This window comes from Neoarius graeffei, chromosome 28 (genome assembly GCF_027579695.1).
Source record: "Neoarius graeffei isolate fNeoGra1 chromosome 28, fNeoGra1.pri, whole genome shotgun sequence".
Classification (NCBI taxonomy): Eukaryota; Metazoa; Chordata; class Actinopteri; order Siluriformes; family Ariidae; genus Neoarius; species Neoarius graeffei.
This window is the reverse complement of record NC_083596.1, coordinates 20,083,948-20,108,703: the sequence shown is the minus strand read 5'-3', so window position 1 is coordinate 20,108,703 and position 24,756 is coordinate 20,083,948. Positions and strand designations below refer to the sequence as shown.

At 42.4% G+C, this 24,756-nt stretch overlaps 1 protein-coding gene across 2 annotated transcripts in view; it reads left to right on the top strand.

The window, feature by feature from the left end:
- Window positions 1-24,756, top strand: part of zzef1 (zinc finger, ZZ-type with EF hand domain 1) — a 173,338-nt gene that overhangs the window by 116,931 nt on the left and 31,651 nt on the right. Inside the window, exons 43-50 of one of the 2 annotated variants that reach the window (XM_060912546.1) lie at window positions 3,535-3,837; window positions 6,228-6,328; window positions 6,480-6,615; window positions 8,857-9,216; window positions 9,294-9,437; window positions 10,562-10,730; window positions 12,631-12,729; window positions 13,891-14,056. In XM_060912546.1, coding sequence (XP_060768529.1) covers window positions 3,535-3,837; window positions 6,228-6,328; window positions 6,480-6,615; window positions 8,857-9,216; window positions 9,294-9,437; window positions 10,562-10,730; window positions 12,631-12,729; window positions 13,891-14,056 — 1,478 coding nt within the window. Of the gene's footprint in view, window positions 1-3,531; window positions 3,838-6,227; window positions 6,329-6,479; window positions 6,616-8,856; window positions 9,217-9,293; window positions 9,438-10,561; window positions 10,731-12,630; window positions 12,730-13,890; window positions 14,057-24,756 lie in introns of both variants that reach the window. The other variant, XM_060912545.1, reaches the window with a different exon arrangement.

Genomic DNA, 24,756 nt, shown 5'->3' with positions numbered 1-24,756 from the left:
CCCATCCATCCATTATCTCTAGCCGCTTTATCCTGTTCTACAGGGTCGCAGGCAAGCTGGAGCCTATCCCAACTGACTACGGGCGAAAGGCGGGGTACACCCTGGACAAGTCGCCAGGTCATCACAGGGCTGACACATAGACACAGACAACCATTCACACTCACATTCACACCTACGGTCAATTTAGAGTCACCAGTTAACCTAACCTGCATGTCTTTGGACTGTGGGGGAAACCGGAGCACCCGGAGGAAACCCACGTGGACACGGGGAGAACATGCAAACTCCGCACAGAAAGGCCCTCGCTGGCCGCTGGGTTAACCTTCTTGCTGTGAGGTGACAGCGCTAACCCTGGAATGTCACATATTTTGAAAATATCTTCAACACGCACAGATTTTTTTTTTCAAGTAAAAGTGTTGAAGTAGGTTATGAGAAAAAAACTCTGTTTTGACCCAAACCCTTTGATTATGATGATTAATTTTGCCAGAATTCGACCGCAGTCACAACTCTTATTTTTCTCAGACCGCAACAGTCTGCCATTGTGATGTCAGAGAAAGTTTCATGCTTAATGATAGCTCATTAGCAGTCGATCAATATGTACACTACATGGCCAAAGTTTTGCAGACACCTGACTGTTACACCTATCCGTGCTTTCTGAGCATCCCATTCCAGATTGAGTCCCCTCTTTTTTTTTTTTTCTTTTCTTTTTTTTAAATAATATCCTCCACTCTTCTGGGAAGGCTTTCCACTAGATTTTGGAGTGTGGTTGTGGGGATTTGTGTCCACTGAGTGATGAGCATTATTGAGGTCAGGCTTTGATGTTTGGTGAGGAGGCCTGGAGTGCATTAGGTGTTCAGTGGAGGTTGAGTTCATGGCATTGTGCAGGTTACTCAAACTCTTCTATTCCAGTCTTGACAAACCATGTCTTCATGGAATGTGCTTGGTGCACAGGTGCATTGTCATGCTGGAACAGGTTTGGCCTCTTAGTTCCAGTGAAGGGAAACTGTAATGCTACAGCGTACATACAGTGCCTTGCAAAAGTATTCATCCCCCTTGGTGTTTGTCCTGTTTTGTCATATTAAAACCTGGAATTAAAATGGATTTTTGGGGGGTTAGCATCATTTGAGTTACACAACATGCTTACGACTTTAAAGGTGCAATTATTATTTTTTTTATTGTGACACAAACAATAATTAAGATGAAAAAAACAGAAATCTGGAGTGTGCGTAGGTATCCCCCCCCCGTCAATAAATACTTTATAGAGCCACCTTTTGCTGCAAGTCTCTTGGGCTATGTCTCTATTAGCTTAGTACATCTAGCCCCTGGGATTTTTGCCCATTTCTCAAGGCAAAACTGCTCCAACTCCTTCAAGTTAGATGGGTTGCGTTGGTGTACAGCAATCTTCAAGTTATGCCACAGGTTCTCAATTGGATTGAGGTCTGGGCTTTGACTCGGCCATTCCAAGACATTTAAATGTGTAGCTTTAGCAGTATGTTTCGGGTCATTGTCCTGCTAGACCGTGAACCTTCGTCCCAGTCTCAAACCTCTGGCTGACTCAAACAGGTTTTCCTCCAGAACTGCCCTGTATTTAGTGCCATCCATCTTTCCTTCAGTCCTGACCAGCTTTCCTGTCCCTGCAGATGAAAAACATCCCCACAGCATGATGCTGCCGCCACCATGCTTCACTGTAGGGATGGTGTTCTCAGGGTGTTGGGTTTGCACCACACATGGCATTTCCCATGATGGCTAAAAAGTTCAGTTTTTGTCTTCATTTGACCAGAGAATCGTCTGCCACATGCTATTGGGCAAACTCCAAATGTGATTGTTTTTTAAGCAGTGACTTTTTTTTTTTTTCTGGTCACTCTTCCATAAAGCCCCACTTTGTGGAGTGTACGGCTTAAAGTGGTCCTATGATACTCTCATCTCCGCTGTGGATCTTTGCAGCTCCTTCAGCGTTATCTTTGGTGTCTTTGTTGCATCTCTGATTAATGCCCTCCTTGCCCGGTCTGTGAGTTTTGGTGGGTGGCCTTCTCTTGTCAGGTTTGTAGTCGTGCCATATTCTTTCCATTTTGCTATAATGGATTTAATGGTGCTCCCTGGAATATTCAAAGTTTGGGATATTTTTTTATAACCCAACCCTGATCTATACTTCTCCACAACTTTGTCTCTGACCTGTTTGGAGGTTCCTTGGTTTTCATGTTGCTTGCTGAGTCAGGGTCCTTCCAGAACAGGTTGATTTACACAGACATCATGTGACACTTTGCACACAGGTGGATCTTAATCAACTAATTATATGACTTCGGAAGTGAATTGGTTGGACCAGCTCTTACTGAGGGGTTTCATACCTATGCACACTCCAGATTTCTGTTTTTTTCATCTTGATTATTGTTTGTGTTGCCAAAAAAAAAAAACTATTTGCATCTTTAAAGTGGTAGGCATGTTGTGTAAATCAAATGGTGCTAACCCTCCAAAAATCCATTTTAATTCCAGCTTGTAATGCAATAAAACAGGACAAACACCAAGGGGGGGATGAATACTTTTGCAAGGCACTGTAGATGTATCCAAGTTGTGGAAGAACCACATATCGGTTTGATGGTCAGGTGACCACAAATCTTGTATATGGTCGAAAAAGGATGTTCCAGAGGCCTAGCTTTGTGAATAAATCAATACTTTTACACTTACAGGATCAGATTTATTTAGAAAATTAGCCTCAATTAGTTTGGTAAAATCCACCATTCTTTCCTCACCTACCTTAATGAAATGTAAATGGGGAAAGGAGTGAAGGAAATGGTACATGGGTGGTTATTTGGGTTCTGTGCATTTCTATTTTAAAAAGATAACACCGTAGTGTTTGTGCATCTATTTCTGTCTCTGTAAATGTTGGCTTTGTAATGAAAACCACTTCTTGGTAGTTGATTCACGAGCGGTCTTTTGAGCCCTAGTGTCCATAATAGTTACGAATACAAGATTATTTCTTCAGCTTCATGGGACTATGTGTTTTTATACCTGTTAATAGGAGTTTTGTCACATTTTCTGTACTAAGGAAAGATCAGTAAGTTGTAACACAAGGTTTATCAGGAAGCTGGAGGCAGACCATCTTCCTGAAGGTTTCCGGAGTGTGTTGTTTACATGCCTCAGTTAGTAAAGCACCACCACAAGGTCTGTCTTCTGAAAAACATACTCGGAGTTTAGAGCTTCTTTTAGAAATCCAGTATGTGAAATTGTTCAGTTTGTGCTGGAATACAACGGCTGCTTTTATTATAAATGAGTTTGGAGTATACAGAGGGGTTATGTTCTTTTCTTAAGATAGCCAAATGTGGGTTAATTCTTGTCTGTGGTAACAGTGCGTTTGTTAGCTCTGCAGTTATTAGCTCACATTGCTCTTGGCATCATGTTAACATTTTTTTTTTTCTTTCAGAAGTATAATACGTCTTGGCCTAAGACTTTGCTTTTTAATTTGGCATTATGCTCCAGCAGACAGTAAACGTGTGTGTGTGTGTGTGTGTGTGTGTGTGTGTGTGTGTGTGTGGGCAGAAGCATGGCAACGAGCAGGCCCAACAGGCCATGCAGAGCGCCGGCCTTATGCAGCTGCTGGTACACAAATGCAGTAAGGGCACAGGCTTCAGCAAGACGTGGCTGCTGCGTGACCTGGAGATCCTCTCCATCATGCTGTACTCCTCCAAACGTGAGATCCACTCCATGGCTGAGGACAGCGAGTGCGGCGAGCGAGAGGAGGACCGAGAAAGGGAGAAAGAGCACGACTCAGACCTTCTCAGCTGCTGCGCTGAAGACGTCGACCCACTCGAAGGGCTGGATGAAGATACCAAGGCCTGCTTCCAGGTGAGAGGAACGAGCAAGCTAACACACAGAACACGGACCAATAAGTTCTGTATTGACGTGACCAAGTTCCAAGCAAGCAGTTCTCTTATAGTCATGAGAAATGTTAAGTAAACTATACGTATTCTGAATTATTCTGTCCACATTCACTGGATGAGCAATCACGTGCTGATTTAGCTACTCTACTCCTAGGACATCAGCTCATATACCGTGAGTAGAGAAAAACAAAATGGTGGAGTCAATGAGGACGAAATAAAAACTGTTCTGTTTGTCCATATTTTCGTCTGTCTGAAACACCCTTTTTCTCAGCAGCCACAAATCATAGCCACTTGGTACCAAACTTCAGCTTGGGGTTCGATACAGTGTATACTGTTTTCAGGTCTGTCGCACATCGACTTCATGTTTACAGACTGAATGTATTTACAAAACATATAACGTGGCTTTACAAAATTTTCATCACACTTTTTCTCAACAACTACAAATCACAACTGCTTGATATTTGGCACCGAGCTTCAGCTTGGGGTTCTATACCGTGTATATCGATTTCCTGTTTACTGACTGAATGTATTTACGAAACATATAGGGTGGATTTTGACGCTATTTCAAGAAGCAAAATGCTGTTTGAAAATGACAGGTTACCAGGATGCTATTTGAAACCTCTGGGGAGAGACGCCGCTCTTTACTTACTCGTTTCAGGGTTAATTATTTGTTGAAGTCAACATTCATAATAAGTGTCCTATTCCTTCGATCACTCGCATTCTGATATAAGCGGGGGGGGGAATACGTAAGTGAGCAGTAGCTCACAGTTGGATATATATATTAGTGCTGTCAAAAATGTCGCGTTATTAACGCGTTAACTTGACTCAATTTTAATGGTGATAATTTTTTTATCACGAGATTAACGCTCTGTGACATGATGTAGGTTTTTCATAAGCTTTTGAAACTGCCAGGAACTTGGAACAGAGACTTTGCTTAGAAAAACGATAGCAGCTAGACTGTAATGCCACACCCCGCACAGCCAGAGTCCTCTGCCCTCCCCCGAAGAGCCACGGTGCTCAGCTTAGGTTTCGTTTTCCCATCGGCGGCTCCATCCCGACTTTGCAGTGGCTGTGACAAGACGTGTTATGCTCTACAATAATAATAAAAAAAAAAAAAACATTGGTACAACCAGTGTTCAAACTATGCCGATATTTTCGGGGGGTCCCTTTTTTCCCTTGGGGGGGGTGCTTGCACTTGTCTCAGAGCGCGGATCTCCATCGCACGCTCACTTCGGATATGCAAATGCTTCCCGTTACACACGATTGCTAAGTCAATAAACATCATTTTGCCAATATTTTAGAGACCCCCCAACATTTCCCAAATCATGTTTTCAAGGGATCTCATGCCTGTTTCAGGGGATCTTGGATCCCCCGAGTACCCCCGTAGTTCGAACGGTGAGCAAGCCCATTCACTTTTTTTTGCTGATAAGAGAATTACAATGGTTTTTCATGTGACAAAAATGTGCGATTAAATTGCGATTAATCGCGAGTTAACTATGACAGTCGCGACATTAATCGCAATTAAATATTTTAATCGCTTGACAGCACTAATATATATATATATATATATATATATATATATATATATATATATATAAAAATTTTTAACCTCAAGAATAATTATTATTGCATTTTTCACAAATTGCAACTGTCATTTCGCCGGTTTGTTTACATTCTAAGCGGAAATGATTTTGTCGGATGTTTTGTATAAAGTTTTTATGTATTGAATTTGCTAAAAATGAAAATGCTCCGTTTCTCAAAATCCAGTGAATGCGGATAGAATAACAGTTATTCCACTCAATCTTGTCATACATGGCTTATAGCCACCTCGGTGCTACACACCTCGTTGGCTGTCAGCTCACGAACGACTCGATTTCGTGGAATAATTGTCCATTCCATATATGGGATACACAGTCATTTCAGGATACAGGACTAAGGATACACCAGTACCAATTTTCCAACCAAGTACTCGTACAAGGAATTTTTTTTTTTTTTGTATTTGGTGCTTTACTAATACTAGAATGAATGATTGATTGATTGATTGATTGATTGATTGATTGATTGATTGATTGATTTAATCTACTTAATATTAATCAGTCGGGGCATCATGGAACATGTTATGAACTCTGTTTTTCCTTTAGTTACACACAAGTGTGTTCATGTACCTGGGCTACTAGGCTCATTGTTTTATAACATTCATAAGTTGATTTTAAATGAAGTGTTTGCTAGCTACATTATATAATAGTAATGTAATAGATATTCTTTGGATTCATATACGAGTTACATTGAAACTTTCACCAATATGAAAATATTACCAAAAAACAATGAACACTGGCATTTCCGTCTATCTTCCAGCTTACTCATGATGCCCTAAACGCTCCTCTACACATCCTGAGAGCCTTGTATGAGCTCCAGATGAAGAGGACAGACTCGTTTTTCCGGGAAGTGCAGAAACGGTGAGCATCCTTTTTAAAATTATTCCTCCTTCCCAGCTAATATCTGAAACTGCAGCGTCAAGCTGAAACAGAGAAGACCTCCAGCCTGATAAACCAAAAGGATCTTCTGTATTGAAATGGAAATGATCAGAGAACTCCTTCTTTCTCTCAGATTCGACGGAGACGTAATAAAGACGGATGAGACGATCCGGACGCTAGCCCAGAAATGGCAGCCTGTTAAACGCATGCACTCAGACGAGCGTCATGCAAAAGCCGTGGACACAGACATGATCATCCTGCCTTCCGTGGTACGTTTCTCTGGGACATCTACAAACTGTTACATGGCAGATTAGATTAGATAAGATGATGCCCAGTACTTAACATTAGGAGTAGGAAGAGTAGGCATCACAAGATGATCTGGAATTTGGGGGGGGGGATTGGGAAATGAAACTTTATCAAAAGGAATATTTAAGTTGATAAAGAAAAGGAAAATAAATGTTGCGCTTTTTTGGTGATAACCCCCCCCCCCCCTTTTTTTTTTTTAAATATCATCATGGGGGGCGGCACGGTGGTGTAGTGGTTAGTACTGTCGCCTCACAGCAAGAAGGTCTGGGTTCGAGCCCCGTGGCCGGCGAGGGCCTTTCTCTGTGGAGTTTGCATGTTCTCCCCGTGTCCACGTGGGTTTCCTCCGGGTGCTCCGGTTTCCCCCACAGTCCAAAGACATGCAGGTTAGGTTAACTGGTGACTCGAAATTGACCGTAGGTGTGAATGTGAGTGTGAATGGTTGTCTGTGTCTATGTGTCAGCCCTGTGATGACCTGGCGACTTGTCCAGGGTGTACCCCGCCTTTCGCCCGTAGTCAGCTGGGATAGGCTCCAGCTTGCCTGCGACCCTGTAGGACAGCATAAAGCGGCTAGAGATAATGAGATGAGATATCATGGGAAAATTGAATCGTGAGCCCAATATCATGAATCGAATCAAATCATGAATGGGGTGAATTATGAATTTAAATTTTTTGAAGTAAACAGTGTGGGCAATTTACTTTTAATATAGCCATGAGGTAGAGGAAGTATATTTGGAGACTTCTCCTCCTTCATGAACGTCACCTAAGCTGTAATTTGTTTGTTCAGCCTATTAATTAAAGCTATACTGCTTTTCAGATTTGTCAAGTGTAGGTCCCCAGTTATTTTTGTTTAGTGGATCGAAAGCTACTGAATTCGAATCATAGACTTCTGATTTTATTATGGGTTTTTTTTTTTTGTTTTAAATCAAACAATTAATGAATTTAGGGCCACATGGCCCTAAATTCTGTGCGATTATTTCTTGCTTCACTGCGGCACAATACAAGATACTACATCATGCATCACGTGGTGGGTTTTCCCCATTCGCTCAAGGCATTATGGGCTACAAATTTGAAACAGGAGAGAAAAATGGAGGACATGAGTGTGCGAATGAAACGTGAAAGACCGACTACAGTAACAGAAAGCGAGAAGAAAAGACGTTATGTTGCGAAGGAAAGGAAACGAAGGCCCAAACTAATAAATATCGGCGGTCAGTGAGCACCTCGGTGTGATCAGCTGTTCGTTTAGTGACAGAATGATGGAACTGTCAGTGCACGGTCAAGGTAAACCTGTAGATGGCAGTAATGCAACACTAGATGTCAGCTGCTGTAAAACCCAAAAGAAGTAGTAGTAGAAGGTAAACGTGCGCATGCGCACACGGACTTCCTCTGTCTGCTTGACTGCGCGAAGCGAGCGATTTTTATGCACATTATTTGCTCAGGAATCCCCTCAAATTAAATAACTTCCCAGCCACAGAATGGCCTGGATTGTGGTGTTGTGTTTGTTTTTTTAAGATATTACAGAAATACATATATCACAATGACCAAATTTCAGAGGGAACTAAATTTCACTGATTTTATGAACTCAAAAGGCCGGCTACTTTTAAATTGTTGCACAGTTTCGTTAAGAGAGAACACAAAATCAAGGTTTTGTTAATTAAAGAAAGCGGAGAGAGAACGGGACTACTGCACTTTATCGGGTGCAAACCCGAACCCAGACAAACACCAGTTTTGATGACTTTGACATATAATGGAAGCTTTTCTTTCTTTATTATTGATAATACGGGGGCTATTGCCCCCGAACCCCCGCTTAAATTTGCTCAAACACCACTAGGCTCGGTAAATGTAAATGATATGGCGGAATTGCGCCCGCTAAAGTGCAAACTATCCCAGAGGAAAATTAGTTACCATTTTAAAATGAAACACTGTGTGACCCTCAAAACAATCTGGAAAAATTTTGACATTACAGAACAGATTCAGAAAACTATTTATTAACCATTGAATGCTTGACAAGTTACAACGTTAAGCATATAAACTTAGTTCAGACTTGGCACTTAGCAGTCATGGATCTTTTCTCTGAAAAAAACCACAAAACTCTGGGAAAGCTACAAAACTCTGGAAGAACTGCTCAGGAATCAGTACCACAAAGAAACCGCGTACTGTGTTTTATTTGTGAGACTCTGATCTTTTTCTCTCGCCATCTGTCACAGTTGAAGCCGAGCCGTTGCGAAACAGCCACGGAGGAGACGAACGTGGTGACGCAGAAGCTGATCACCATTACGGAAAGTGAGCTGCAGCTCAGTTATGCCAAACAGCGGCGCACCAAGAGCTCAGCGCTGCTGCACAAGGAGCTGGACGCACGCAGCAACAAGGCTGTGCGCCACTACCTGTTCCGCGTGAACGAGGCTATCAGCATCCTGTACGCCAGGCACGTGCTGGCTCTGCTGCTGGCCCACTGGCCTGATTGTGATCCGATCAGGGAGGAGGACTTGGAGCTGAGTGGAGCCTCACATATGGCCCACATCCTTGACATGCTCATGCAGCTAGAGGAGAAGCCACTGTGGGAGAAGGTGTGTATGTGTGTGTGTGCGTGCGTGCGTGTGCATTCGTATGCTTGTATTGACTCTCCTCTTGTGTCCTGACACAGATCCTGCAGAAAGTAATAAAAGGCTGCAGTCAGAGCATGCTCAACAGTCTGTCCCTGACTGCGTGTCAGTTCATGGAGGAGCCTGTTATGGCCATGCAGTTCCGGGAATCCAAACACCCCTACGACAACAATACCAACTTTGAGGTATGAAATCTGTGCTTTTGTCTTCATTCTGCCTCCAGACAGCCTCCAGGCCAGCCACAACCCATATACTGACCCAGTATTGCCACCATTCTGGCCACATACCGCCCACACACTGCCCCCATGTACTCCACCTATTTCTGTCAACTTTCTCTCCTCATTCTGTGTGTAATACCTGTTTACTACTCTCATTCTGTCAGCATTTTACTCCATACTGTCCAGAATCTGTTCATATACCCCTTTTTGACCAACAGGGAACGGGTTCTTGAACCTATTACATTCAGGGTTCGTTAAACCTTGGTGCCAGCTAGTGAACTAGCCCACGTTTGCACCAGTTTTGAGTGAAACAGTTGTAATCAAGGGTGTGTCCACAATAGAGGCTGTTGCACAATGCGCAACAGGATTAAACAGTAGTAGCAAGATGGTGGAGCGCATTGATTTACCTCCGAGCTTTTATTCTGTTATTGCAGGTATTTGTTTTCGGTCAATTGTTATTGCGGTTTTTGTTTGTTTGTTTGTTTTCCTGTAGAGATATCTTTTTACGTTGCATTCTTCATTGTTGCGCTCCGCTTCCTCTTCAAATTAATGATACACCTACTGATATTGTCATGGTTCATGCTGGAAAAACCAGTTATGTTTTGGTTTCAGTTGGGAACCAACTTTTCAGGTTCTGAGCCAATTTATTTTTAATTGAAATGCTTTGAATGGTTCAAAATTTGGTCCAAGAATGGAACCTGGTCCTTGTTAGTCATAAAAGGGGTAACATACTGCTACCATACAGCTCCTGTACCTCCATTAATTTTTCCCCATACTTACACCATTTTGTACCTATTCTGCCCTCATACTGCCCCATCCTGCACCAGTCTGCTTCCTTTCTACCCCATTCTGCCCTCATAGCACCCCAACTTGGCCCCATCCTGGCTCAATCTGCCACCGTTCTGACCCCTACCTCCCCAATTCTACTACTATTCCGCAGCATGTGGCCATCGTTGTACCCTACACCTCCCCTATTCTGCCCTGTACTGTCCCCTTCGGGCCCCATACTGCCCCCATTCTGCCGTAATGCGATGAAGAGTTCCTGTGCAGATCTTTTGCTCTAACTTGCTCCATTTCCTCCACTGTTTCAGGACAAGGTGCACATCCCCGGGGCTTTTTATCTGTCTGTGAAGTTCGACTCTCGCTGCCAGACTGAAGAGGGCTGTGATGAGCTGCAGCTGGCCAGCAGCGCCGACTTCCAGCAGGACCTGCACACCTTTAGCGGCTCCTACCACAAATGGGCTGATGTGGAGATACCAGGTAATGAGTTTACATGCTTGTAAAGTCCCTTTTCAACCCCAGTGTAACTTTGGCAGTATGCTTAGAGACAACCATCTCAAGTGTCTTGCAGACTGAAACAGGTTTTCTTCTAGGATTGTTATTTGCTTTCATCCCCATTTCTATCAAGTCTGACCAATTTCCCAAATCCTGCTGTTGAAAACCATCTACATATCGTGATGCTACCACCACTGTGCTTCAGTCTAGAGAAGCTGTTTCAGCAGTGTTGGGTTTCCACCAAATGTAGTGCTTTGTACTAGCACCAAAAAAAGTTCACTTTTGGTCTCATCAGACCAAAGAACACCCCCCTCCCCCATCACCACCACCTTCTACCAAAATGCCTCCCAGATTAGGACTTCATCTAACTTGCCTCTCTGACTCTTGGTGGACGGTTTCCTCTAGTCTAAGGCATGGTTGTGCCATATGTTGACTTTTTTTTTAAATCCAGACACTGACACATTATTCATAGGAGCTAAAGAAGGCAACTGGACTTGCTTGAAATTCTTGAAGACATTTCACCTCTCATCCAAAGAGCTTCTTCAGTTCTGTCTGACTAGTGGGGCGCTCCAGGTATTTATCCTGTAGTGGACCAAAAGCAAACCTAAGGAGAGTCGTTGAGGTCACATGGGTTGTTGAGCCTCTCAGCCATTATGGATTATGATGACCTGGATGACTAAGAACCTTCACGGACGCATTTCCATGCACTTTGGTAAGAGAACTTATGGCTGAGAGGGTCAACAACCCATGTGACCTAAACGACTCTTCTTAGGTTTACTTTTGGTCCACTAGAGGATAAATACCTGGAGCGCCCCACTAGTCAGACAGAACTGAAGAAGCTCTTCGGATGAGAGGTGAAACGTCTTCAAGGATTTCAAGCAAGTCCAGCTGCCTTCTTTAGCACCTACGGATTATGGTGACCTGGATGACTAAGAACCTTCACAGACATGATTGACACGTTCTTAGAACTTTTATCCCAGACTTGCTTTGATAGTCCTTTGGTCTTCATGGTGGTGTTTGTTTCGCTGTGTTCTCCATTTCTGGGGTCTTGTTCATGTACCGAGAGAGTCATTGCCATTGAATTACCATACAGCTGTTTGCTGAAAGTTAAGGAAGTAAAGAAAGGAAAATACAACAAGTAAAGAAAGAAAGGTAGCTAAGGAAGTAAAGAAAGGAAGGAAGAAAGTTAAGTAAGTAAAGAAGGTTAAGAAAGAAAGGTAAGGAAAGAAAGTAAAAAAGTAAGTAAAGAAAGGTAAGTGAAAAGTTAAGGAATGCAATTAAAGAAAGTTAAGTAAAGAAAGAAAGGTAAGCAAGTTAGGAAAGTAAGTTTAAAAAAAGTTAAGTAAGGAAAGAAAGGTAAGCAAGTGAAAAGTTAAGAAAGTTAAGTAAAGAAAGGAATGCAAGTAAAGAAAGTTAAGTAAAGAAAGAAAGGTAAGTTAAGAAAGGAAGGACAGTAAGGAAAGAAAGTAAGTAAAAAAAAGTTAAGTAAGTAAAGAAATAAAGGAAAGAAAGTTAAAGTAAGTAAAGGAAGAAAGGAAAGTATGTAAAGGAAGAAAGTTAAGTAAGTGAAGAAAGGGAAGGAAGGAAGAAAGTAAAAAAAGTAAGTAAAGAGAGAAAAAATAAGAAAGGTAAGTAAAGAAAGTAAAGCAAGTACATTTTGCAGACTGTATTGGTTTTCCCTCCACTTCAGTGTTATGGATTATTTTGTGTAGCTGCATGACATCAAATCATAATTAAGTCATTTCAGTTCCAGATAGTAACACTATAAAATGTGGAAAAGTTCAAGAAGGGTGAATACTTGTGCACGGCACTAAATAGTACGAGTAAGGTAAGTAGTGAAGTGTAGTAATTGGTGGATGTTGATTGTTCTCTTTTTCTCCTACAGGGGACACTCTTTACTACAGGTTTGTGTCAGACATGAGTAATACAGAGTGGGGCTACAAGTTCACTGTGACTGGAGGACATCGCGGACGCTTCCAAACCGGTCCGTGTCTCACACTTTATAATCATGGAGTCCTGTTTTCTTTCACTGTTTAGCCTATTTTTAGTAAAATAGCTTCCAGATCAAGTCAATTTCCATCAGAATTGCTTGACCCAGTTCATCTCTGCTTGCTCCCGTGTGTGTGTGTGTGCGTGCGTGCGCAAGAGAGAGATGGCGCACATCCCCAGAGCGTGTGTGATTGATTACTGTAGTCATTTTTGGAGCATCAGCAGGTGCATGCTCCTCACCTGCGCCCTCGCCACTCTTAATTATCAAACTAATTGAGTCGTGCACCTTTCTGCCCCATCGCTGGAGTTATGAGTGGGTCCAGGAATATCAAATAGCTTTTTTCCATCTGTGGTGTAAATACTTTGATTATATGGAACACTAAAGTCATTTATCTCAAACAGGAATTAAATTAGGGTAAACTTAGCAACCCTGGCTTTTCCATGACCTTTTCAGGTAAATAGTGGAAAATGGGACTCGATGCAAAAAAGGACCGTTAGTAGCACAGGATGATGCCTTTTATTGTGTCTCTGATTTTAGAAAGTACTGTTGCATTAACGCAACAAGATCATTTGAAGAAGGGAGCAGTGTTGAGGGGAAAATTACCATCCTGAACTTTTTCTTTCCATCTGGCTGGTTTTGTAATCCAAACATTAAAGGCTTTGTCCTGGGCCTCATTGTAAATATTTCAAATTTGTGCCCAGGAGCTTTTTGTCCATAATTGGCAAAATTCTTAAAGGTGCGAAGCCACAATCTTTTGTATCTTTCAGACTCCAAGTAAGGATAAAGCCGATCTCGTATTAATTCACTACTCTGATAGCTCTTTTCCGTCTGACGATGCGGCTCATTGTTTTCCATTTCCACTGCCAAACAGGCCGTGCCGAAACACCCCGGCTTAATTTTGCTTACCCATCCTGCACAGGTACAATGTGAGCCAAGCCAGGATATATTACTGGAGCTCCAAATAGTGCAGAACGTTTTAAAGCTACTTGGAGTTGCTCTTTTGCTTTTCTATAGAAATCTTCCTCAGTAGCCTATAATGTTGTTATATACGGCTTAACGTTCCAGATTAATGTTGATTTAATTTGCCTACAGTGATTTGGTCTTGTTGCAGAGCCAGTCGTATTCAACTTTTCCACTTTGTTTTTCCAAACGCAGGTTTTGAGATCCTGAAGCAGATGTTGTTTGATGACCAGGCTCTCGCCCATCTGCCGCTGGCAGACATCTGGGAATGGCAGGTGGGCGTGGCCTGTCGTCAGACAGGAAGTCAGCGTCTAAAGGCCATTCACCTGCTGCTGCGGATACTGCAGCGTCCTACTCAGTGGTACGTGTTAGTTATAGAGTGCTCTCTCTGTGTCTCTCTCTCTCTCTCTCTCTCTCTCATATTCACTCTTGTTTGCTCATTCATAATACCATTGACAATTATTCTACAGTGGTGTGAAAGTGTTTGCCCCCTTCCTGATTTCTTATTTTTTTGCATGTTTGTCATACTTAAATGTTTCAGATCATCAAACAAATTTAAATATTAGACAAAGATAACACAAGTAAACACTAAATGCAGGTTTTTTCAAGTCAAGTCAACTTTATTGTCAAATATGCTATACATGCTCGACATACAGCACAGATGAAATATCAGTCCTCTCTGACCCACGGTGCAAACAGGCAATGCAATAAATAAAAATAGAATAATTGAAAAAAACAAACAATATAAAACAGTATAAAGACTCTAGATAGGAACTAGACATAGACTAAACACTCAGACAATATAAACAGTATAAATAAACAGTATAAACACTAGATAAGAACAAGACATAGACTAAACACTCAGACAATATAAACAGTGTAAACACTAGATAAGAACTACACTCAGACAATATCAACAGTATAAACACTCTAGATATGAACTAGACGTAGACTAAACACACACACACACAATATATATATATATATATATATATATATATATATATATATATATCTCACACACACACAAATTGATTCAAATAACCAAAACAGTCAAGGGCACTTGAGGTATAGCAGGTAAACATGAAATAAGCAGTATAAACAAACTAGCAGCTGTTAAGATGAGGTTTTGCGGTAAAGTGAGATGTGCGGTCCCTGAGTTCAGTGCGTTAATGAACGATGAGATGTATGTGTGTGTTGGGGGGGGAACTGTGAGGATGACATGTCAGATGCTGAAGGGGGGTGTGCGAGCAGAATCTGTGGCAGGGGGCAGAGGGGGGAGGAGGGGCAGAACAGGGAGGGAGTTGAGCCTCCTGACCGCCTGGTGAAAGAAACTGTTCTTGAGCCTGCTGGTTTTGGCCCGGAGACTCCGCAGTCTCCTCCCCGACGGCAGCAGGCTGCAGAGGCTGTGAGATGGGTGGGTGGGGTCACCTGCAATCCTGATGGCTTTGTGGGTGAGGCGGGAGTTATAAATATCCATTAGAGAAGGGAGAGAGACACCAATGATCCTCTCAGCTGCTCTCACGATGCACTGCAGAGACTTGCAGCAGGACACAGTGCAGGCGCCGTACCACACGGTGATGCAGCTGGTCAGGATGTTCTTGATGGTGCCTCTGTAGAATGTGTGCATGATGGGGGCCGGGGCTCTTGCTCTCCTCAGTTTGCGGAGGAAGTATAGACGCTGTTGGGCTTTTTTGGCCAGTGATGCAGTGTTGTTGGTCCAGGACAGGTCTTCAGAGATGTGCACACCCAGAAACTTGGTGCTGCTCACCCTCTCCACTGCAGTACCGTCGGTAGATAGTGGAGCATGCTGGGTGTGCTCTCTCCTGAAGTCCACAACAATCTCCTTCGTCTTCTCCACGTTCAGACGGAGATTGTTGTCCTTGCACCACATGGCCAAGCGGCTCACCTCACTCCTGTAGATTGTCTCATCGCCATTGTTGATGAGACCCACCACAGTCGTGTCATCCGCAAACTTAATGAAGAGATTTGAGCTGGATGTTGGTGTGCAGTCGTGGGTCAGCAGAGTTAAGAGGTGGGGGCTTAGCACACATCCTTGGGGGGCCCCTGTGTTCAGTGTGATGGTGCTGGAGGAGTTGCTGCTGACCCGTACAGTCTGTGGTCTCCCTGTCAGGAAGTCCAGCAGCCAGTTGCACAGGGAGGTGTTGAGTCCCAGCTGGTCCAGTTTGTGAATGAGCTGCTGAGGAATGATTGTGTTGAATGCTGAGCTAAAGTCTATGAACAGCATTCTGACATACGAGTCTTTTGTCTCCAGGTGGGTGAGGGCTGAGTGGAGGGCAGTGGAGGTGGCGTCATCGGTCGAACGGTTGGACTGATATGCAAACTGGAAAGGATCCAGGGCGGGGGGGAGGGCAGACTTGATATGCCTCATGACTAGCCGCTCGAAGCACTTCATGAGGATGGGAGTGAGTGCGACAGGGCGGTAGTCATTGAAGCAGGAGGGAGATGGCTTCTTCGGGACCGGGATGATGGTGGTGGCTTTGAGGCACGTGGGGACAACAGCCTGGCTCAACGAGATGTTGATGTCTGTAAAGACATCTGTGAGCTCCTCGGCACAGTCTCTCAGGACATGACCAGGAATGTTATCAGGACCCGGGGCTTTTTGTGGATTTGTCGTCCTGAGAGCTCTCCTCATGCTGTCTGGGGACAGCGTCAACACCTGGTCGCCGGGAGGTGGAGGGGTCTTCTGTGCCGTGGTGCTGTTGTCTGCCTCAAAGCGAGCGAAGAAGTCGTTCAACTGATTCAGCAGAGACGTGGAGTTGTCACAGGTCTGTGGCGAGGGCTTGTAGTCTGTGATGGTCTGAATCCCCCACCACAGGTTCCTGGTGTCTCTGCTGTCATTGAAATGGTCAGAAATGTGCCTGGAATACTGTCTCTTGGCCACCCTGATGCCTCGTGACAGATTGGCCCTAGCTGTCCTCAGGCCCACCTCATCCCCAGCTCTGAAGGCGGCGTTTCGAGCCCACAGGAGCCTATAGACTTCCCCTGTCAGCCATGGCTTCTGATTGGCCCGAATGGAGATGGTTCTGGTGACCGTAACATCATCCATGCACTTCCTCATGTAGGCAGTGACGGTCTCCGTGTACTCCTGGAGATCTGTGGTGGTGTTGTAGGTGGCCGCCTGTCCTTTTATTATTAAGGGAAAAAAAATCCAAACCTACATGACCCTGTGTGAAAAAGTGATTGCCCCCCTCCCCCCATTAAAACACAAATGAACTGTGGTTTATCACATCTTTGGAAAGCTGAGTTCAATTTCTCTAGCCACACCCAGGCCTGATTATTGCCACACCTGTTCTCAATCAAGAAATCACTTAAATAGGACCTGCCTGACAAAGTGAAGTAGACCAAAAGATCCTCAAAAGCTAGACATCATGCTGCGATCCAAAGAAATTCAGGAACAAATGAGAAACAAAGTCATTGAGATCCGTCAGTCTGGAAAAGGTTATAAAGCTGTTTCTAAAGCTTTGGGACTCCAGCGAACCACAGTGAGAGCCATTATCCACAAATGGCGACAACATGGAACAATGGTGAACCTTCCCAGGAATGGCCGGCCGACCAAAATTACCCCAAGAGCGCAGCGACGACTCATCCAAGAGATCACAAAAGACCCCACAACAAGATCCAAAGAACTGCAGGCCTCATTTGCCTCAGTTAAGGTCAGTGTTCATGACTCCACCATAAGAAAGAGACTGGGCAAAAATTGCCTGCATGGCAGAGTTCCAAGACGAAAACCACTGCTGAGCAAAAAGAACATAAAGGCTCATCTCAGTTTTGCCAGAAAACATCTTGATGATCCCCAAGACTTTTGGGAAAATACTCTGTGTACTGACGAGACAAAAGTTCAACTTTTTGGAAGATGCATGTCCCATTACACCTGGCGTAAAAGTAACACAGCATTTCAGAAAAGGAACATCATACCAACAGTAAAATATGGTGGTGGTAGTGTGATGGTCTAGGGCTGTTTTGCTGCTTCAGGACCTGGAAGACTTGCTGTGCTAAATGGAACCATGAATTCTGCTGTCTACCAAAAAATCCTGAAGGAGAATGTGACCTCAAGCTGAAGCGCACTTGGGTTCTGCAGCAGGACAATGATCCAAAACACACCAGCAAGTCCACCTCTGAATGGCTTAAGAAAAGCAAAATGAAGACTTTGGAGTGGCCTAGTCAAAGTCCTGACCTGAATCCGGTTGCGATGCTGTGGCATGACCTTAAAAAGGCGGTTCATGCTCAAACCATCCAGTGTGGCTGAATTACAACAATTCTGCAAAGATGAGTGGGCCAGAATTCCTCCACAGTGCTGTAAAAGACTCATTGCCAGTTATCGCAAACACTTGATTGCAGTTATTGCTGCTAAGGGTGGCCCAACCAGTTATTAGGTTTAGGGGGCAATCCCTTTTTCACACAGGGTCATGCAAGTTTGGATTTTTTTTCCCCTTAATAATAATAAACCTTCATTTAAAAACTGCATTTTGTGTTATCTTTATCTAATATTTAAATTTGTTTGATGATCTGAAGCACTTAAGTGTCACAAACGTGCAAAAAAATAAATCAGGAAGGGGGCAAACACTTTTTCACACCACTGTATCCACATTCACTGGATATGAGCAATCGTGCGCTCTGATTGGCTACTCTACTACTAGGCTATCGACTCATATACCGTGACTAGAGAAAAACAAAATGGCGGAGCGTGGTGCTGAACCAACCGAGGATGAAATAAAAACTCTACTCAAAAACAAAGCCCTGAAAATTATCAAAAACTTAAAAGAAATAGAAGTAGCTAAAAGAATTATAGTTTTGTCCCCCCCCCAGCACCTGTTCCATACTCCAGCCTAGTTAGTGGCGGTAATGCACCTTTAAGCTGGTTTGCCAACTGCCAAAAAGCCGTCAAGAAGAAAACCCCCAAAAATAAAAAAGCAACAAAATATGGAATGAAAGTATTTGATGGTAAGAATTTTTTTTCAATAATAATTATTGCATTTTCCACAAATTGCTACTGTCATTTCGCCAGTTTGTTTACACTCAAAGCGGAAATGATTTTGTCGGACATTTTGTATAAAGCTTTTATTTATCGAATTTGCAAAAAATAAAAATGCTCCGTTTCTCAAACTCCAGTGAACGTGGATAAAATAAAACAGTTATTCCACTCAACCTTGTCGTACACGGCTTATAGGCCATCAGCTCATGTAGGGCTCGATTTCATGGAATAAATGTTAAACATATTAAAAGACTGCAGGACATGTTTTAGGTCCCCTACTACCTTCCAAAGTGATGAGTGCTGTATGTGCTCTGTAATTTATTCACAAGACCTGCTCACACAGAGGCAGGAGAATTTCCATACTGCATTCCAGTACATTTGCATCAGCTGGTTGAGGCTCCTTTTAATGATTGTGTAAATGTATTCCGAGCCTGGTCCTGTCAGGCCATGAACTCGGGAATTAGAGTTGACATGGAATATTAAAATTCCTTTAAAGATTGCTTTCGTCTTGGATTTGGAACTCAGATGTTATAATTTTTATACTGCTCTAATTTTGTACAGCGAACATTTAACTGTCGCTGTACCCAATGCACTCGTATCTCAGACACTAAATTTATTTTTCCTTTTTTTTCTCCTCCCTCCTGTATTCTTAAAGGGGAACTGAAGTCATTTTTAAACTTGCTTTATTTCTTAATTAACGTGTTATTCAATTACGTTTTCAGTTTTAGTAACCTTATATCGTGACTCGTATTGGCGACTAATTGCGATTAAATATTATACTTATCGGCCTATTCGGTTTTTAGCCATGTTGAATTTAGTTTGTTTGGTCCACGGCAGGCGTCGCTTATCTGCGCGATCTTCACGAGACTTGTGCGAGACTTCGAAACGTTGAGTGTCAGCCAGGTGTCCGTGCCGCTATTTTGAAAACTGTTTTCTAAACGAAATATTGCACAAAAATGAGTTTAAATGACGATTACTGCCTACTTTTTTCAAACTTTCCTGATTTGGTATCAAAACAAACAAAACTTCCAGCTTGATTTACATCAGCATGCGAAAGAGGGCGCGCGCGTCTTTTGACAACCCCGTGTCCGAAACGCTCCCTATTCACTATATCGGGCACTATGTAGCAAGGACGCCATTTTGTAGTGCTGTCCCAAACCTTAGTGAGGATTATTTACACCCTATATAGTGCACTCAAAGTATCCCACAATGCGTCATGAAAAGTAGTGTGCAATAATGGTCACTAACCAAAGCAATATATCCCATCATGCAATGCAGTTGCGCTGAAATAAATCTAATTAAAAGTCTCAAATTTGATTTAATAAAAGGCAGCGGCAAAGAAGAAAGTATTCAGCCTTGATTTAAAAAAAGAACTGAAAGATGCAGGTACTTTGCAGTGATTACTGTGAGAAATGCGCTCAGTATAATATGGATTTATCACAAAAATACATGCATGTGTTTTATTATTTTTGAAAACCCACCAGCCAACTGATCTGGCACGTTTTAATTGTGCGACAGTAATGGCGTAAATACAAGTGCGACGGAGTAGTGACCGAAAGCGTTTTTTCATTTTACCAATGAGCTCGTAGTCCTCTATATAGTAATTCCCTATGTAGGTACTGTATGTAGGGAGTGGTGAAGATTTCAGACACAAGGAACGCTGGCAGATGTCGATCACTTTTTGATTTCCGCTGTACGTTTTACTTCCGTCCTATGATGTCTTGCACAGTTATGCACACTCATAACTTGCTATAGCAGTGACGAAATAGCGATCAAAAATGCGTTCCTATATTTAATAAAATGAGAGAGAGAATTTTGATCATCCAGGATCTGTGTGAATATAGAGTACAGTCCAAAAGTCTTAGGCATGCTGACTTTTTTATATATATTAAAAAAAAATCAAGGTGTATTTTATGACGACTTAATAATTGAGTACAAAAACATTACTTTTCCAAAAAAAAAAATGTTTGTATGTCAGTTAAGAAAGCAACATGTTACGTAACCGACCACTTTTCAGACCAAAAACATAATGAAGGCTTCTAGGTTTTACACGCATCAAAACAGTAAGTGCAACATTTCAGAGTCTCCAGAACAGAGGTGTCCAAATTTTTCAAAAAGGTTCAGATTGGACAAAATACCCTTATGCCTGTCGCCAGCTATTATTTTCGAGCTCCAGTATCATGAGTTATTTTAGCGGAATAGCAGCAGCAGGGTCTCACCTGTCAGCTGTAGCTGTGACACACAAGGACATAAATTCGTGCTCCTTTTCAGGATAAATGACATTGACCTCTTTAGTTAAAGACTCTTTTTTTCAAGGCTTCACGAAAGCTTTTCTATGCTCGGAGGTTGGAAGCATCGCCACATATGAGCACTGAGTAATGTTCTGTGCCCTGCTCTGATCAAAAGTTGTTTCTGTCTGGATAGCTCCCAGCTGCTTCAGTTTCTCCTCCTACTCATATCTTTTTTTTTTTTTTGACTTGTCCATTCCATGATTTGGCATTATGTCCCATGATAATATTTCCTTAGTTACCGTGACAGTCTTTTGACCTACGAGACTCTTGATGAAAAGTGTTCTTGTTTCGAGCTCTTTTGAAGTTGCTCTTTTTCATTGTTACTTTTGCCATGGACTGTAGCCATGCTTATATATCATTCAGTAAATTCTTAAAATTTGTAGCTGCAAATAAAAATTGGACTGTGACAGATTTTCCAAGATGCCCAGTAAAACTTTTTTTGAGCTAATTACCTCCACCAAAGAGGTTAGGTTTTTGGTGCAGTTTGTTTATCTATAAGTAAGATTGCACAAAACCTACTGACCTGATTTCCATGAAACTTGGTGGAAGGATATAGCATGGGCTAATGAAGAATCCATGAAATTTCAAAGCAGGTCCAGGTTCCCGCTGGCGCCCGTCACGTTCGTCATTGATGAGCATAATCCATCAGTGACGAAGAGAAAATTACTAGCAGTCGTCACAGTGACGAATGTATTTGTCATCTTTTATAGAAATTCCTCCCTTTGCCGAAATCCAACCCCAGTGAAGAGACGGTGGGAAGCCAGAGTGTAAACAATGATCACGTGCTTATGACCAATAAAAATCGACCACATATTGAACAAATGAGCGCCAAGCTTTTGACCAATCGCAGTGCATTTTAATCAGCCTGGTGTGGTGGTGTAATTATCTCTGTGTGAACCAAACAATGGCGTGGTCTAAGCTGAGGAAGTTTTTTGGGCTTCTTCAAGCACTGAAGATGATTTAAGGGCCGAAACAGTCACGGGGGAGGCACAATCGGAGCCCCTGCCATCCCCGAGCACATCGGTCAGTGTCAGTAATACAGGGATCGGTTAAAAATGCCAAAGTGAAAGTGCTGTCAGCCAGCAAGTGACTGAAGGGAGCTCTGTTTCAGGCAGCATGATGTATTGAGTCCCCTTGGCGAACGCATGATGTAAACCGCGGTGTCATTCCGTGTTCAGTTTGTAAATCAGCAGGAAATTCAGATTCCTTCACTGTTGGTTGTTCCAAGTTTCTTCTAGACTCTGTTCAACTGTAAATCAAGTTTTGTGTTGAAGTAAAGGCTAAAGGGAGTCCTAATACCGCTTTAGAATAATTTTCTGCTAAAATAACCTTCAGTAAGCTCAAACTAAAGAGGTTTATTTTAGCCTGATTATGCACAGGGCGCCCAAAATCAAGTCTTTCTTATTAGGCGCTGGAGTGGAGCTCAAATTTTATATGTACAAATATTTGAATTGTGCCAGTTTGGTTGGTATAAACCTGTATTAAGTCCACTTTGATAAGTCTGTAACTAAAAAAATATAGAGAAAGTGAGGAATAATACTTGGACTTGATTTTTCAAGGAAAAAAGTGGAGAATGTTTTTCAGAACCCAGGGGGAACGCTGCAGGTCCAAGTCATGGGGTGGATCCACGAATTTATTATCCCTTTCACTGACATTGCTCAATGCGCCATTCGACTTTGGCGGAAATCTGCACTCAAAAATGCCATACATCTTAAAATCCAGTAGATGGCAGTAAAGTTTGATTGTGACAAAACATAACCAGTGTAGAAATGCAATGACTGTATCACAATCTGCGTTCACGGGTACCAGTAATGTTCTGAGATACACACTTAGGCACATAATTCTAATAATTTAGAAAATGGATCCAAACCTATAAAGTGGTTGCAGATTTGCAGATCGTAGAAGAGTCGACTATTGTCCTTGGCGGCGGTTTGCACTCTGAATGCTTTTCCTTATAAACATGTACAAAGTGTACCTGAGACTACTACCGCTTCTCCCCCCCACCCTTTCTTTTTAAAGCAAAGGGTTTTCACACCAAATATTGACTTGTTTACTGGTCTTCATAAATTTTTTTTTTTTTTTTTAATGTAGAAAAATTTAATTAAATTATTTTTGAAGGCATCTTTGCTTTAAAATATTTCTTTGCATGTACCTAAGACTTCTGCCAGAGATGGGACTCTGTGTGACATCTCCACTTTAGGTAGTATCAATTTTGTTTTGTTTTTCCACAACACCATGTGCAATATTTTTCCCCAACATATGTGTAATATTAACTTTTCACCATTGGGTTAGTCTCTTACATAACTTATTTCTACTATTCGAATGCTAACTATCGAGGCACTGGTTTTTATCCTCCACTGGCCGAAAGGCCTGAAGGGGGATTATGTCATGGTGATTTCCGTCTGTCCTGGGAAGGGTACTCACCTTCTGAAATCAGCTCCCCTCTCAATTTGTGGAGGAATTTCACGAAACTTGGCAGGATTCTTTGTTGTAAGTCGGAAATATACATATTGTAATTTCGTTAAATTCGGTCACATTTTACCAGAGTTACAGCCCTCGATTAACAACCTTGTACTTTGACAATTTTCATGAAGGTGTGCTTGCATTCTGACATCAACTCCTCGCACAACTTTTAGACGAATTTCTCGAAGCTTGGCAAAAGGCTTTGTTATATGACGGTAATATGCATATTGAAGTTTCGTTTAATTTGGGCAAATTTTACCAGAGTTATGCCCTTGATTATTAATAAACTTGCACTTTGGCAATTTCATCAAGGTGTGCTTGCTTTCTGAAATCAGCTTACCTCGGTTTTTATTTTCCCCCCGCTGGCCAAAAGGCCCGAAGCGGGATTATGTTGTGGTGATGTCTGTCTGTCCATCCGTCCCGGGAAGGGTACTCACCTTTTGAAATCAACTCCTGTCACAGTTTTTGGAGGAATTTCACCAAACTTGGCAGGATTCTTTGTTATATGTCGGAAATACTCATATTGCAATTTCGTTCAGTTCAGTTACATTTTACCAGAGTTATGGTATAGGTTTTTTTTTTTTTTTTTTCCTTCTCGTTTGTTTTGTTGTATTTTAACTTGTACTGTTTTGTTATGGAGTGACTTCTGGCACAAGAATTTCCCTTGGGATTAAAGTTTTATGTTATCTGAAGCAAGCAAAATGGGAGCAGCAACAAACAACAAATGTGAATATAACTTTTTTTGGGGGGGGGTTTCCAACTTCATCTCAGTCAAGCTGGAAAAATGGTCTCTCTTTTTTTTGGTGGTAGATTTTCACAGATGTCTAATGACTACTATTTATAAATAGTTATCACGACTATAGAGTAGTTCTATTTCCTTCACTCCAGACCGCCAGGGCGGTGCTAAAAGCACTAGTGGAAAGATCTTTGCATCCGCGCGTTTCGAGAGTCGCATACAAAAGTTTTCATCTCATGACGTATGACGTGCCTGCCTATATAAGGCAACATCCCACGTCATTTGGCCTCTTCTTTTTTTTCTCACGTTGGAATCGCATCTTTTCTATTGGAATTGTGTTAACTGTGGGAATACCTGCGACAATCTACAGTGCAGCTCGTGACTGAAGAGGACTTCAGTGGGACTCGACTCCACGCGAGCTGTTTGGTCGCTAAGGTAACTTGTTTTATGCATCGATAGTCACTGAATCTTGGCTGCCAAGTTTTCAGGGGCGGTTATTATATCGGTCTTGTCACAAACTTCTTGGATGCCGGCAGGTTTGTCAGTGTTGAGCGAGTTAGCGAATTGGTTGCCAA